Source organism: Nerophis lumbriciformis, linkage group LG29, assembly GCF_033978685.3.
Source record: "Nerophis lumbriciformis linkage group LG29, RoL_Nlum_v2.1, whole genome shotgun sequence".
Lineage (NCBI taxonomy): Eukaryota > Metazoa > Chordata > Actinopteri > Syngnathiformes > Syngnathidae > Nerophis > Nerophis lumbriciformis.
Genome location: NC_084576.2, coordinates 5,964,428 through 5,981,483, shown reverse-complemented (window position 1 = coordinate 5,981,483; position 17,056 = coordinate 5,964,428). Strand labels below are relative to the sequence as shown.

The 17,056-nt window shown below is 42.9% G+C and overlaps 1 protein-coding gene across 1 annotated transcript in view; it reads left to right on the top strand.

Annotated features, from left to right (window-relative positions):
• Positions 1-1,474: 1,474 nt before the first annotated feature.
• The window catches only part of atrn (attractin), a 323,662-nt gene continuing 308,080 nt past the window's right edge, over positions 1,475-17,056 (top strand). Inside the window, exon 1 of the mRNA XM_061925143.1 lies at positions 1,475-1,934. Within this exon, the coding sequence (XP_061781127.1) occupies positions 1,705-1,934 (230 nt within the window). The 5' untranslated portion in view covers positions 1,475-1,704. The remainder of the gene's footprint in view (positions 1,935-17,056) is intronic.

Here is a 17,056-nt window from a genome sequence, read left to right as displayed (position 1 = left end):
GCAGGCACTGCCAAGACTCTCATGGCCACTCGGAACAGTGAAGGAAGAGTCTTCATGTTTAATGCCCAGAACAAAAGGGGGAGAGAGTTGTTTTGGGTTGGTGCACTACTTGTAAGTGTATCTTGTGTTTTTTATGTTGATTTAATTAAAAAAATAAAAAAATAAAAATTATTTCTTGTGCGGCCCGATACCAATCGATCCACGGACCAGTACCGGGCCGCGGCCCGGTGGTTGGGGACCGCTGAGGTAAACAACCAACAGTATGTCAGAAAGCTAGCTAAAACGGTACACATATTCATAATATAGTATACATTTTAACTGACCTTTATTTTACTATTTTTGTCTTTTTTTAGGTGGCTAAAATACGCGGTGCTGCTGACCGCCGTCTAACGTTACGTGTGATATATTGACTAACGTAACCCTGCTTAAAAAAAATCACTGAACAAAAAGTATGAATAAGGTAGTGAACTGCAACAGATTCCCGTGTTTGCAATAACGTTATAACGTTAGCAGTGAGTTTACAGCCTCACTGATTTAACTACACAGCAAATAAAAGTCACGTTACTTAGCCAATAAACGTTATCTTACATTCAAAACTTACCGTTCTTTGTGCAACTTCAAATGCCGGACGAAGTTGGAAGTTGTTGCCTCTCCATCAGTCATTTTCGAACCGCATGTGTTGCATACTGCAAACCGTTTTGTGTTGACCACCTCGTAATTTTTATACCCAAACAAAATTATTTTAGGTATCATTTTTTGTTCACTGGCGTGTGGTTTGGACATGTCTTCTTCGTTGGTTGTCCTGCAATTTGATTGGATGAATGCTGTGTGATGAAAACAAAGTAGATCTAATTTGATTGGCTGTTGTACTGAGACCACACCAGCTGACACACGCAACGCTGATAGACAAGTACACAATGAAAAATACGGAGCGCTCCCGAATAACTTTTTCATCTTTGGGTTTTGGGGAAAGTAGCAAGTCATGTCAAGTCATGTCAATTCAAAAGGCTCAAGTCCAAGTGAAGTCACAAGTCATTGATGTTAAAGTCTAAGTCGAGTTGCAAGTCTTTTTACATTTTGTCAAGTCGAGTCTAAAGTCATCAAATTCATGACTCGAGTCTGACTCGAGTCCAAGTCATGTGACTCGAGTCCACACCTCTGCTCATACCCACGTGACCAATACCTGTGTGGTTTCATTCTATTCTAAGGTGAGCGTCATGCAAATATCAAACATATTTAAATCAACTAAGTGAAGGTAAAAGGAACATTTAAAATATGTTGTTTTAAAAATGACGCCTTCACGTGAGAGGCCCGGGAGACGCTAGTCGCGCCCCTGTGTTCGCGCAGCCGCAGTCCGCACAAAAGTGTGCTCCTGTGGTTGTTGTCGGTGTCTGGTACGTAAAGCGCCAGAGTCCCCCCCCGCCCCGCCCCGCCTCCCCCGGCTTATTACGCACTTCCGCCTTCGTGACGTCACTTCTGGCCGTCAATATGCGGCGCTGAGAAACGGAACCTCTGGAAAGATGTAAGCGGCTCGCCGAGCTCGGCCTAGCCTCGTCAAGTCGTCACTACAGCCGGTACCTCTAGAACCAGCGAAGCGGGCCCTCGGCAGGGTCGTTGGAGCGGCCAAGGCAGGCTCGCTTACCGACCGAGCAGCGGGAGAAGGAGCGGAGCGTCTGGGCTCCAGCAGCCATCTTTAGCGACACAATGTCCGGGGCGACGCGGCGGCCCAGCTCGGTGTCCGGTACCGGAGGCCGGAGCCTGACGCCGGTCACCGGGCTGCTGCTGTTGCTGCTAGCCGGGCAGCTCGGAGGCGCCGAGGCCAAGGAGTGCGACAAGCCGTGCGTAAACGGCCAATGCAACGCGGCGACGGGCAGCTGCGTGTGCTCCCCCGGCTGGGTCGGGGACCAGTGCCAGCACTGCGGAGGACGCTTGCGGTAAGGACCGCACTCACCTGGCAACCTCCATGTCACACTCAGCTCTTACCTGAGCAATATGGCGCCCTCGTCTTCTCACCTTCGCATTTGCTGCAGTGAACTCTTAGATTGTCTTGACTTTGGACCCAGTGAGGAGACAACATGCTCCAGTGTTGTGTCACATCTTATTTCTAGTTTCATGAATGACGTTAGCGCCTATAAAACTGTAAACACGCTATGGAGAGCATTTCATTGAAAGTTGTAGACTTCCTAAAAATGGTTATGGAGGATCTTTGTCTTGCAGAAGGTTCTTAACGCTTTTGTCATATTGAGGATCTTTGACTGGCATACAGGTAAAAGCCAGTAAATTTAGAATATTTTGAAAAACTTGATTTATTTCAGTAATTGCATTCAAAAGGTGTAACTTGTACATTATATTTATTCATTGCACACAGACTGATGCATTCAAATGTTTATTTCATTTAATTTTGATGATTTGAAGTGGCAACAAATGAAAATCCAAAATTCCGTGTGTCACAAAATTAGAATATTACTTAAGGCTAATACAAAAAAGGGATTTTTTAGAAATGTTGGCCAACTGAAAAGTATGAAAATGAAAAATATGAGCATGTACAATACTCAATACTTGGTTGGAGCTCCTTTTGCCTCAATTACTGCGTTAATGCGGCGTGGCATGGAGTCGATGAGTTTCTGGCACTGCTCAGGTGTTATGAGAGCCCAGGTTGCTCTGATAGTGGCCTTCAACTCTTCTGCGTTTTTGGGTCTGGCATTCTGCATCTTCCTTTTCACAATACCCCACAGATTTTCTATGGGGCTAAGGTCAGGGGAGTTGGCGGGCCAATTTAGAACAGAAATACCATGGTCCGTAAACCAGGCACGGGTAGATTTTGCGCTGTGTGCAGGCGCCAAGTCCTGTTGGAACTTGAAATCTCCATCTCCATAGAGCAGGTCAGCAGCGGGAAGCATGAAGTGCTCCAAAACTTGCTGGTAGACGGCTGCGTTGACCCTGGATCTCAGGAAACAGAGTGGACCGACACCAGCAGATGACATGGCACCCCAAACCATCACTGATGGTGGAAACTTTACACTAGACTTCAGGCAACGTGGATCCTGTGCCTCTCCTGTCTTCCTCCAGACTCTGGGACCTCGATTTCCAAAGGAAATGCAAAATTTGCTTTCATCAGAAAACATGACTTTGGACCACTCAGCAGCAGTCCAGCTGGTGTCGGTCCACTCTGTTTCCTGAGATCCAGGGTCAACGCAGCCGTCTACCAGCAAGTTTTAGAGCACTTCATGCTTCCCGCTGCTGACCTGCTCTATGGAGATGGAGATTTCAAGTTCCAACAGGACTTGGCGCCTGCACACAGCGCAAAATCTACCCGTGCCTGGTTTACGGACCATGGTATTTCTGTTCTAAATTGGCCCGCCAACTCCCCTGACCTTAGCCCCATAGAAAATCTGTGGGGTATTGTGAAAAGGAAGATGCAGAATGCCAGACCCAAAAACGCAGAAGAGTTGAAGGCCACTATCAGAGCAACCTGGGCTCTCATAACACCTGAGCAGTGCCAGAAACTCATCGACTCCATGCCACGCCGCGTTAACGCAGTAATTGAGGCAAAAGGAGCTCCAACCAAGTATTGAGTATTGTACATGCTCATATTTTTCATTTTCATACTTTTCAGTTGGCCAACATTTCTAAAAATCCCTTTTTTGTATTAGCCTTAAGTAATATTCTAATTTTGTGACACACGGAATTTTGGATTTTCATTTGTTGCCACTTCAAATCATCAAAATTAAATGAAATAAACATTTGAATGCATCAGTCTGTGTGCAATGAATAAATATAATGTACAAGTTACACCTTTTGAATGCAATTACTGAAATAAATCAAGTTTTTCAAAATATTCTAATTTACTGGCTTTTACTTGTATGTTTTTCTCACCAACCAAAAACGTATTTTGATCAGGGGTGTCAAACTTGTTGAGGGCCACATCGAAATTATGGCCGCCCACATAGGGCCACATTAAATGACGTGAAGGACCACATTAGATTAGGGTCCTGGGTCACATTAAATGGCGTTAAATCATGTGGACTAGCACAGTGTTTTTCAACCAGTGTGCCGCGGCACACTAGTGTGCCGTGGGAGATCATCTAGTTTCACTTATTTGGGTTAAAAATATTTTTTGCAAACCAGTAATTATAGTCTGCACATTATGTGTTGTTGTTGAGTGTCGGGGCTGTCTAGAGCTCGGCAGAGTAAACGTGTAATACTCTTCCATATCAGTAGGTGGCAGCCGGTAGCTAATTGCTTTGTAGATGTCGGGAACAGCGGGAGGCAGCGTGCAGGTAAAAAGGGGTCTAATGCTTAAACCAAAAATAAACAAAAGGTGAGTGCCCCTAAGAAAAGGCATTGAAGCTTAGGGAAGGCTATGCAGAAGAAAACTAAAACTGAACTGGCTACAAAGTAAACAAAAACAGAATAAAAATATATGTAGTGTTCATCGTGTGAGGCAATGCAAATTAAACAATAAAAAAACAAATAACGGTTTGAATTGGTCCCGGTTATCAGGGACTTTATTACTGACGGACAGGTGTCGCGGTGTGACTGCAGCCAGGCACGTAAGAAAACCCTCGTCTCCATGGCAATGTTTCTGTCGCTTTCACTCATTTGCCGCTGTTCCACTAACGCAGGGGTATTTTGGACCCAAATAACAAAAATCGTCTCTGTCTGGAGCCAACGGGAGGGGGAGGGGGAGGGGGTAGGGGGGGGGGGGAGCTCGCCGTGGAGTTTACAGTTACGGTAGCACAATTAGCCCCGAACGGGCTAGCATCACGACTAACGTGTTACACGTCCGATTCGCCCAGCGACTCTCTGTCGGAGTATCAGCGCTGGGGTCCAGTGCACCACACTTTTGTATTGTCGCTTGGTCCTTCGGCGTAGTGCTTTGAAAGCTACCGGACCGCTCGTTTTCCCCACCCGGACTGTTTACAGCGGGGGCGGGAGCGAGCAGGCGGGCGAGCGAGGGAAGCAGGGAGGGAGGGAGGAAGACCGTGTGCGGGTTTGGTGGAAAAGCGGCAAAAATGTTTCTCTGCTGGCATCACGCAAGTGACGTCAATGCATACTTGCCAACCTTGAGACCTCCGAATTCGGGAGATGGGGGTTATGGGGGGGTTTGAGGTGTGTGTGTGTGGTAGGTGGGCGGGGGTGTTTTTGTAGCCCGGAAGAGTTAGGGCTGCAAAGGATTCTGGGTATTTGTTCTGTTGTGTTTATGTTGTATTACGGTGCAGATGTTCTCCCGAAATGTGTTTGTCATTTTTGTTTGGTGTGGGTTCACAGTGTGGCGCATATTTGTAACAGTGTTAAAGTTGTTTATAAGACCACCCTCAGTGTGACCTGTATGGCTGTTGCTCAAGTATGTCTTGCAGTCACTTGTGTGTGCCTGCAGAAGCCGCATACAACATGTGACTGGGCCGACACGCTGTTTGTATGGAGAAAAAGACGGCGCGATGACAGGTTCAGAATCAGAATCAGAATCAGAATCAGCTTTATTGTCATTACGCAAGGTAACGAGATTGAGGCCATTCCATACAGTGCGATGTGTGCATGCTAGAAAAACAATGTGCAAATATATGAAAATGTAAAAAATGTAGAAGTGCAATGAATATGGTGTGAAATGAATATATACATGAAAAAAACAAAAACAAAAACAGGGTGGTTGGTGGAATGGGTTATTGCACCGAAGAGAAGGCAGTTATGAGGGACAATGGGGCAGTCCGTTCAGGATGGTTATGGCCCTGGGGAAGAAGCTGTTCTTTAGCCTGTTTGTTTTGGTTTTAATGCACCTGTAGCGCTTCCCAGAGGGCAGCAGGTGGAACAGGTCAGAGCCAGGGTGGGTGCTGTCCTTGATGATGGCACTGGCTCTGTTGAGGCAGCGGGAGGTGTAGATGTCCGTCAGAGAGGGGAGAGGGCGGCCGATGATCTTCTGAGCCGTCTTGACCACTCTTTGCAGCCTCTCCCTGTCTGCTGCAGTGCAGCTGCCGTACCACACCGTAATACAGTAGGTCAGCAGGCTCTCGATGGACGAGCGGTAGAAGGTCAGCAGCAGGTCAGGCTTCAGGTTGTACTTCCCGAGGACTCTAAGGAAGTGTAGCCGCTGCTGAGCCTTCTTGATGATTGATGTGGTGTTGACTGTCCAGGAGAAGTCATTAGAGATGTGGACTCCAAGGTTCTAGAGGACACTCAAGGCAGTGCCATCACGTCATGCTCTCAATGTTGTCGAGAGCTATATACCACACCGTGATTGGTAGATTCCTTTAGCTCTGCACACAACGCTGTCAAGCGCCATTCATTTAAAACTCGCGGGCCGCACTAACATTAAACTTTCATATTGAGGTGGGGGCCGCAATTGGCCCGCGGGCCACATGTCTGAGACCCCTGTTCTAGACCAAAAATCACTTCATATTCTCTACTGCTCGCTAGTGTTACCATATCTGAGTTATTGTGTAGAAATATGGGGAAATAATTACCAAAGTACACTTCATTTGGTCTTACAAAAAAGATCAGTTAGAATAATACATAATGTTGGATATAGAGAACATACAAATTCGTTATTTATTGAATCAAAGATACTGAAATTCCATGACATAGTGAATTTGTAAACAGCTAAAATTATACACAAAGCAAACTATAACCTGCTACCCAAGAATATACAACAATTCTTCTCAAAAAAAGAGGAGAAATATAATCTTAGAGAAAAATGTAATTTAAAACATTTGTATGCATGTACAACACTTAAGACCTTCAGTATACCAGTATGTGGAATTAAATTATGGAATGGATTAAGCAAAGTAATCAAGCAATGTACTAATATGATCCACTTCAAGAAACTCTTCAAACTTAAAAGTGTTTACAAAGTACAAAGAAGAAGAACCATGATAAACATTCTGAATTTATTTCATCCATCCATTCATTCATTCTCAAAATAATCTTGCTCATCTCATCATATGAATCAGAATCAGAATTAATCAGAATCAGAAATACTTTATTAATCCCCGAGGGGAAATTAAAATATGAAATATAACTTACTTCACCAATTATTATTTATTTATTTATTTTTATTGTGATTACTTATGGAGTACCGTATTTTTCGGACTATAAGTCGCAGTTTTTTTCATCTCCAGTGCGACTTATATATGTTTTTTTCCTTTTTTATTATGCATTTTTGGCAAGTGCGACTTATACTCCGAAAAATACGGTATATTGTGAATAAATTGAGAACAGGAAGTAAACAAAAGTTTTAGCAAACTGAACTCAATCAGCGTGCGAGAGCACAGACCACCCCAGTTAAGGAACCTTCCAAAAGTCTCATTTATCTGGCAGGGACTAAAAAAAGTGCCTGGAGCACTAAATCTACCTGTGTAGTTTTTGGTAGAACACAGAGGGAACTTTATTTAAATGGGAAATTTCCTGATAAAATTCCTGCTGTGGAAAAGGGCCTAATGACGTGGTACGCCAGATCTGGCCCCTGGACTTAGAGTTTGACACGTGTGATTTTGATGATCTTTGGCTAGTAGTAGATCCTTATAAACAGCAGAGCGCTGCTCTCCGAGAGAGGATGTTAGATTAGCAGTCAATTCCTAAAAACAGTAGAGCTGTCCTGTTATATCGGTCAACTAAGTTCTTATGATATAGATCAGGTCTGGGCAATTATTTTGCCTCGGGGGCCAAATTTAGAGACATAAATGTGTCTGGGGGCCGGTATATCTATTTTTAGGAACAGTAATACAAAACCTTTCAATAATGTCTGAATGCTAAAAACGTAATGACAGACCGCCCAAAAAAACTGAATGGAACTGAATGAGACACCCAGAATGTACATGAAAATAAAGAATCTGGCATTTACAATATTAACTATGAAGGATAAAACATTGAATATCGACAACATATGAACGTCACACACCCTCTCCATCCACATATTTTACAATCACGCGAAACGCAACAAAAATGCAACAAACACAGCAAAAACTGAACGCGTAGGGTAAAAAACAACACCTACAATCTGATACATCTGATATATCACTAAGCTTTAGAACTTTGTTGTAAAAATCTCCTTCCGCATCTGTCCCTGACACCCACATTTCAGGCTCTGGAAACACTCTGTGGAAACGCTCCCCACCCACACTGCTTGGTGCCTCGTCTGAGCTGCTGTGACTTAGATTACCATAGTAACTAATTAGTTTACCATAGTAACTAATTAGATTACCATAGTAACTAGTATATCATGCAGATTCCAACCATTGAAATACTTTGTATAGTTGAAGACTTACGGTCATTTGAAAACATCACTGCACATCATAATGGCAGCTACACTTTCCATCTTAAAGATCTAAAAACATTATTTGGGAATGTCCGGCGAGCCAGATTGAAAAGCTCAACGGGCCGCATGTGGCCCCCGGGCCTTAATTTGCCCAGGTCTGATATAGATGATCTTTTGACTATAAAAACATCAGAAAACTGTCATCGTATAGATGATCTTTGACTAACAGTGGATCCTTAAAAACAGCAGAACACTGTTATATACAAAACCCAAAACCAGTGAAGTTGTCACGTTGTGTAACTGGTAAAAACAGAATACAATGATTTGTAAATCTTTTTCAACTTATATTCAATTGAATAGACTGCAAAGACGAGATATTTAACGTTCGAACTGGAAAACTTTGTTATTTTTTGCAAATATTAGCTCATTTGGAATTTCATGCCTGCAACATGTTTCAGAAAAGGTGGCACAAGTGACCAAACATACTGATAAAGTTGAGGAATGCTCAAACACTTATTTGGAACATCCCACAGGTGAACAGGCTAATTGGGAACAGGTGGGTGCTATGATTGGGTATAAAAGTAGCTTCCGTGAAATGCTCAGTCATTCACAAACAAGGATGGGGCGAGGGTCACCACTTTGTCAACAAATGCGTGAGCAAATCGTCCAACATTTTAAGAACACAATTTCTCAACCAGCTATTGCAAGGAATTTAGGGATTTCACCATCTACGGTCCGTAATATCATCAAAAGGTTCAGATAATCTGGAGAAATCACTGCACGTAAGCGATGATATTACAGACCTTCAATCCCTCAGGCGGTACTGCATCAAAAAGTGACATCAGTGTGTAAAGGATATCACCACATGGGCTTCAGAAAACCACTGTCAGTAACTACTACTGGGCCTACTCAGTGGTTAGAGTGTCCGCCCTGAGATCGGTAGTTTGTGAGTTCAAACCCCGGCCAAGTCATACCAAAGACTATAAAAATGGGACCTATTACCTCCCTGCTTGGCACTCAGCATCAAGGGTTGGAATTGGGGGTTAAATCACCAAAAATGATTCCCGGGCGCAGCCACCGCTGCTCACCACTGCTCTCCTCACCTCCCAGGGGGTGAACAAGGGGATGGGTCAAATGCAGAGGACAAATTTCACCACACCTAGTGTATGTGTGACAATCATTGCTACTTTAACTTTAACTACAGTTTGTCGCTACATCTGTAAATGCAAGTTAAAACTCTACTATGCAAAGCCAAAGCCATTTATTAACAACACCCAGAAACGCCGCCTGCTTCACTGGGCCCAAGGTCATGTAAGATGGACTGATGCAAAGTGTAAAAGTGTTCTGTAGTCTGACGAGTCCACATTTCAAATAGTTTTTGGAAACTGTGGATGTTGTGTCCTCTGAACCAAAGAGGAAAAGAACCATCCGGATTGTTCTAGGTGCAAAGTTGAAAAGGCAGCATCTGTGATGGTATGGGGGTGTATTAGTGCCCAAGACATGGGTAACTTACACATCTGTGAATGCACCATTAATGCTGAAAGGTACATACAGGTCTTGGAGCAACATATGTTGACATCCAAGCAACGTTACCATGGACGCCCCTGCTTATTTCAGCAAGACAATGCCAAGCCACGTGTTACAACAGCGTGGCTTCATAGTAAAAGAGTGCGGGTACTAGACTGGCCTGCCTGTAGTCCAGACCTGTCTCCCTTTGAAAATGTGTGGCGCATTATGAAGCGTAAAAGACCACAACGGAGACCCCGGACATCAAGCAAGAATGGAAAATAATTCCACCTGAAAAGCTTCAAAAATTGGTCTCCTCAGTTCCCAAACGTTTACTGAGTGTTGTTAAAAGGAAAGGCCATGTACAAACCCCGTTTCCATATGAGTTGGGAAATTGTGTTAGATGTAAATATAAACGGAATAGAATGATTTGAAAATCATTTTCAACCCATATTCAGTTGAATGCACTACAAAGACAAGATATTTGATATTCAAACTCATAAACTTTATTTTTTTTTGCAAATAATATTTAACTTACAATTTCATGGCTGCAACGCGTGCCAAAGTAGTTGGGAAAGGGCATGTTCACCACTGTGTTACATGGCCTTTCCTTTTAACAACACTCAGTAAACGTTTGGGAACTGAGGAGACACATTTTTTAAGCTTCTCAGGTGGAATTCTTTCCCATTCTTGCTTGATGTACAGCTTAAGTTGTTCAACAGTCCGGGGGTCTCCGTAGTGCTATTTTAGGCTTCATAATGCGCCACACATTTTCAATGGGAGACAGGTCTGGACTACAGGCAGGCCAGTCTAGTACCCGCACTCTTTTACTATGAAGCCACGTTGATGTAACACGTGGCTTGGCTTTGTCTTGCTGAAATAAGCAGGGGCGTCCATGGTAACGTTGCTTGGATGGCAACATATGTTGCGCCAAAACCTGTATGTACCTTTCAGCATTAATGGTGCCTTCACAGATGTGTAAGTTACCCATGTCTTGGGCACTAATACACCCCCATACCATCACAGATGCTGGCTTTTCAACTTTGCGCCTATAACAATCCGGATGGTTCTTTTCCTCTTTGGTCCGGAAGACACGACGTCCACAGTTTCCAAAAACAATTTGAAATGTGGACTCGTCAGACCACAGAACACTTTTCTAATTTGTATCAGTACATCTTAGATGAGCTCAGGCCCAGCGAAGCCGAAGGCGTTTCTGCAGTGACGTGCGGTGAGGTTCATGGCTGGTGAGGCACTGACTTCATCACAGTCAGATTTACAAACATATGAACCCTAAAGAGTATCTTATTCACCATTTGATTGGCAGCAGTTAACGGGTTATGTTTAAAAGCTCATACCAGCATTCTTCCCTGCTTGGCACTCAGCATCAAGGGTTGGAATTGGGAGTCAAATCACCAACAATTATTCCCGGGCGCGGCGCCGCTGCTGCCCACTGCTCCCCTCACATCCCAGGGGGTGAAGAAGAGGATGGGTCAAATGCAGAGGACACATTTCACCACACCTAGTGTGTGTGTGACAATCATCGGTACTTTAACTTAACTTTAACTTTACACATACAAACTGTAGCACACAAAAAAGCACATTTAATTAAAAAAAACGTTATTATGGTCTTACCTTTACTTATAAGTGCGGGAACAGTGGTGTTCGTGTTGGAGGAGTTGTGAATGAATGAAATATGAAATCCGTGCTGCAGTCTGCAAGTGTACCTAATATTGTGTCCCTGCAGTCGTTCACGGCTCCTCCGGCGCGAGCATTGTTGTTTTTGCACTTTTTAGCTTCTTGTTAAGTGACTTTTTTTGGGTGGATTCGGTCTTGCACGTGGAGGGTTTGGGTGTGGGCTTTGGTTGGTGTGGCGCTCCCGTCGGGGGGGTGCACTCTGCGGCGAAGGTGCCTTAACCGGCACCAGGAGGCGGGGTTACGCGAGCCTCAGCCAGTGCGTCTTCGCAGCAGTTTTATGATCGCTCAGCACAAGAAATACGTTACACACATACAGTTGTTGACAAAATACACTGTACATTATATACCTCAGCTAACTAAACTATGGAAATGTATAATATAATTCATATAGCAATACGGTCTCACTGCACAGCAGGCCAGCAGTTAGCCGAGTCCACAATCCATGGTGAGGCACAATTGAGTGACGTGCCTCAACTGGCTGCTGTTCACCGCACCGTCTCTTTTCAGTATTTGAACGGCAAATGTGAAAATTCAGCGATTTTGAATAAAAATAATCTAAAACTGGTGAAGTTAAATGGAAAATAACTTTATAGTATAATCACTGGATACATATAACAATTTAATTAATTTTTTTTCTTTTTACTTTTTTTTTCTTTCCATGATGGCAGGTGTGGCCCCGCCTCACCTGCCTCTAGTGACCGCACGTCACTGCGTTTCTGGGTGTTGTTAATAAACGGTTTTCGCCTTGCATAGGAGAGTTTTAACTTGCACTTACAGATGTCGTGACCAACTGTAGTTACTGACAGTGGGTTTCTGAAGTGTTCCTGAGCCCATGTGGTGATATCCTTTACACACTGATGTCGCTTGTTGATGCAGTACAGCCTGAAGAATCGAAGATCACGGGCTTAGCTGCTTACATGCAGTGATTTCTCCAGATTCTCTGAACCCTTTGATGATATTGCGGACCGTAGATGGTGAAATCCCTAAATTCCTTGCAATAGCTGGGTGAGAAAGGTTTTTCTTAGACTGTTCAACAATTTGCTCACGCATTTGTTGACAAAGTGGTGACCCTCGCCCAATCCTTGTTTGTGAATGACTGAGCATTTCATGGAATCTACTTTTATACCCAATCATGGCACCCACCTGTTCCCAATTAGCCTGCACACCTGTGGGATGTTCCAAATAAGTGTTTGATGAGCATTCCTCAACTTTTATCAGTATTTATTGCCACCTTTCCCAACTTCTTTGTCACGTGTTACTGGCATCAAATTCTAAAGTTAATGATTATTTGCAAAAAAAAAAAAAGAAAGTTTATCAGTTTGAACATCAAATATGTTGTCTTTGAGCATATTCAACTGAATATGGGTTGAAAATGATTTGCAAATCATTGTATTCCGTTTATATTTACATCTAGCACAATTTAGAATATCGTTGACTAACAGTGGATCCTTTAAAACAGTGGATCCTTTAAAACAGCATAACACTGTCATATAGAAGATCTTTGACTAACAGTAAATCCTTAAAAACAGCAGAGTATTGTCATATAGAAGATATTTGACTAACAGTGGATCCTTAAAAACAGCAGAACATTGTCATATAGATGATCTTTGACTAACAGTGGATCCTTAAAAACAGCAGAACACTGTCATATAGATGATCTTTGACTAACAGTGGATCCTTAAAAACAGCAGAACACTGCTGTCCTATTGACGAGCAGCCAGTTCTCAAAAACGGCAGAGCAGTCCTGTTATCTGATGATCATTGTAGAGTTTTTGCAGTAAATACCTAAAAACTCAGTAAAGCTCGTTTTTTATAGATGATAAAATACAGTAAAAAAAAACAGTTGTAAGTTCTTGTGATATAGAGGATCTTTGGTTAGCACTCGGTCCTGAAAAACAGCAGAGGGCTACTGTAAAATAGAGGATCTTTGAGGAGTGTTTTTGCTGTTAGTCCTTATTTAGATCTATGACATTAATCTGTTCTAAAAGCATGCAAAGCACAGTTGTCATATAGTTGATCTTTGATTATAAAACAGTAGAGCACTCCTGTCGTATAGAGTAAACTGTGGTTTGCCAAAGAACCCCTTGATTAAATATTCCAAGACAGTGTTACTGTTCAAAATATGAAATATAGTTCCTGAATAAGAGCTCTGCCTTGTTTTTATTGAAAAGACTTAGGTCTGCTATGCTACTGTATTTTAACATTGTGGTGGTACTTGGAGAGCCAGGTGTTTTCTGAGTTTGCCAACCACTGGACTTGCAGTAAATACTTAAAAACAGCAAAGAGCTCTTTTCATATAAAGGATCTTTGACTCGGAATATGTTCTTTACAAACAGCAGGAGGATATTGGCATGAAAAAGACGATGTTTGACTTAACAAATGGTTGGTGTTGTAATGTATGACCTCATATACAGTCAATGTATGATTGTGTGCTAGGCAGCCATGTTAGTCTGGGTGGTGCACCCTCAGAGAGTTTCTTGGTTCATCTTGTTTGCTGTTTTTGTGTCCCTGAAGGCGTGGAGTCGCTAGGTGACCACCGAGGCTAATGTCAACGTTCCAACGTGTGTGTAAAGCCAATCAATTATTCATCAACTCAAGCGTCTTCTGTTTTCAAACGACCAGCGTCTGACTCTACCAATCAACACGCCACACGGTGTCAAGTTCCGCTCCTTTTGGGTACCCTCCGCTGGGCTGCCAAAAAGTGGCGCAGATCAGGCTGACTACAGAAGGTTCTTGAAACGTGTAGACCTTGTGGACCTCAGTCCCCTTAGTGAGTTGTAGCTATCGCCATCCTCCAGGTTTGTTAGAGGACTCTGAAGGTTTTTTTTTGGACCTTGTTAATAAAAACCTGTGTTGTTTTGCAGCATGTTTACAGCCTCTGGTTGCGCAACCATTCACCTGACTATTATGATGATGACCATAAAGAGCAATACAACTTAGTGCTTTGAGTTAGCAAGTATACAGTTAGCACGTATACAGTTAGCATGGGGCATCCTCTTGAAGTGCGCTTGCCTACTTGTCAGAGGTGTGGACTCGAGTCACATGACTTGGACTCGAGTCAGACTCGAGTCATGAATTTGATGACTTTAGACTCGACTTGACAAAATGTAAAAAGACTTGCAACTCGACTTAGACTTTAACATCAATGACTTGTGACTTCACTTGGACTTGAGCCTTTTGAATTGACATGACTTGACATGACTTGCTACTTTCCCCAAAACCCAAAGATGAAAAAGTTATTCGGGAGCGCTCCGTATTTTTCATTGTGTACTTGTCTATCAGCGTTGCGTGTGTCAGCTGGTGTGCTGTCAGTACAACAGCCAATCAAATTAGATCTACTTTGTTTTCATCACACAGCATTCATCCAATCAAATTGCAGGACAACCAACGAAGAAGACATGTCCAAACCACACGCCAGTGAACAAAAAATTATACCTAAAATAATTTTGTTTGGGTATAAAAATTACGAGGTGGTCAACACAAAACGGTTTGCAGTATGCAACACATGCGGTTCGAAAATGACTGATGGAGAGGCAACAACTTCCAACTTCGTCCGGCATTTGAAGTTGCACAAAGAACGGTAAGTTTTGAATGTAAGATAACGTTTATTGGCTAAGTAACGTGACTTTTATTTGCTGTGTAGTTAAATCAGTGAGGCTGTAAACTCACTGCTAACGTTATAACGTTATTGCAAACACGGGAATCTGTTGCAGTTCACTACCTTATTCATACTTTTTGTTCAGTGATTTTTTTTAAGCAGGGTTACGTAGTCAATATATCACACGTAACGTTAGACGGCGGTCAGCAGCACCGCGTATTTTAGCCACCTAAAAAAAGACAAAAATAGTAAAATAAAGGTCAGTTAAAATGTATACTATATTATGAATATGTGTCCCGTTTTAGCTAGCTTTCTGACATACTGTTGGTTGTTTACCTCAGTGGTCCCCAACCACCGGGCCGCGGCCCGGTACTGGTCCGTGGATCGATTGGTATCGGGCCGCACAAGAATTTTTTTCTTTTTTTTTCTTTTTTTAATTAAATCAACATAAAAAACACAAGATACACTTACAAGTAGTGCACCAACCCAAAACAACTCTCTCTCCCCTTTTGTTCTGGGCATTGAACATGAAGACTCTTCCTTCACTGTTCCGAGTGGCCATGAGAGTCTTGGCAGTGCCTGCCTCCAGTGCTCCAGTGGAGCGAGTTTTCAGCCATGGTGGCATCATACTACGCCCCCATCGTGCACAAATGACTGACAGACTCGTGGCTAATTTGGTCTTTTGCAAATGCAATGCAGCATAGGGCCCTGACATATAAAAAGTACAACTTTTTTGTTATGTTCACGTATATGTCATGTTTTTTCAATGTTAACACTTTTGTACAAATAAGTACATTTGCACTTTATTTTTCAATGTGTTTGTTCTGTAAAGGAATGAGTTAATGTTTAAAATGACTGGTTAATAGTGCTATTATAAAGTGCAATTTCAGCACAATTTTCTTTCCTGCAATTTAAAATGCACTTGTTTTAATAAATAAATACAGCGTTTGAAAAGCATACACAATCTGTGTTAATATATTAGTCTGTGGTTAAAAGGACTTGAAAGGACTCGAAACTCAAAATGCAGGACTTAGGACTTGACTTGAGACTTTCCAGTCTTGACTTTGGACTTGACTCGGGGCTTGCCTGTCTTGACTCGGGACTTGACTCGGACTTGAGGGCAAAGACTTGAGACTTACTTGTGACTTGCAAAACAATGACTTGGTCCCACCTCTGCTACTTGTTGCTGTGCTGTAGCTTAAAGTTGTTTCTGTTGTGTTTGTTAGCGCTCTTAGACTCCCTTGTCCTTCCTGTTTACATTCCTTCCGCTACAAGCGAACTTGCTTTCTGGCTAACAGGCAGCTATCATTAATTTCCTAAAGGGGTGATGTGGGGCTGGGCGATATATCGAATATACTTGATATATCGCGGGTTGGTCTCCGTGCGATATAGAAAATGACTATATCATGATAATCGAGTATGCGTTCTCACGCAGTTGCTTTTAAGTGCGGGCATTAAACTACAGGCTCTACTCGCTCTTTCCTGTCTCTCCTTCTCACAGACAGCAAGCGCAGCTTCTACACACGTCACATACTGTCACGTCATACGTCACATACGTATACGCCCTCGCGCAGCAGAGAGGTAGCAGCATGGGTAACGTTAGCTGTGATGCTAGCGGTAATACGAGCGAAAGAAGGTGCAAATCTGGTAACAAATGAAGGAATAATTACCGTATTTTCCGCACTATTAGCCGCACCTAAAAACCACAAATTTTCTCAAAAGCTGACAGTGCGCCTTTTAACCCGGTGCGCTTTATATATGGATAAATATTAAGATTCATTTTCATAAAGTTTCGATCTCGCAACTTCGGTAAACAGCCGCCATCTTTTTTCCCGGTAGAACAGGAAGCGCTTCTTCTTCTACGCAAGCAACCGCCAAGGTAAGCACCCGCCCCCATAGAACAGGAACCGCTTCTTCTTCTACTGTAAGCAACCACCCGCTCGCGTAGAAGAAGAAAAAGCGCGCGGATATCACCGTACGTTTCATTTCCTTTGTGTGTTTACATC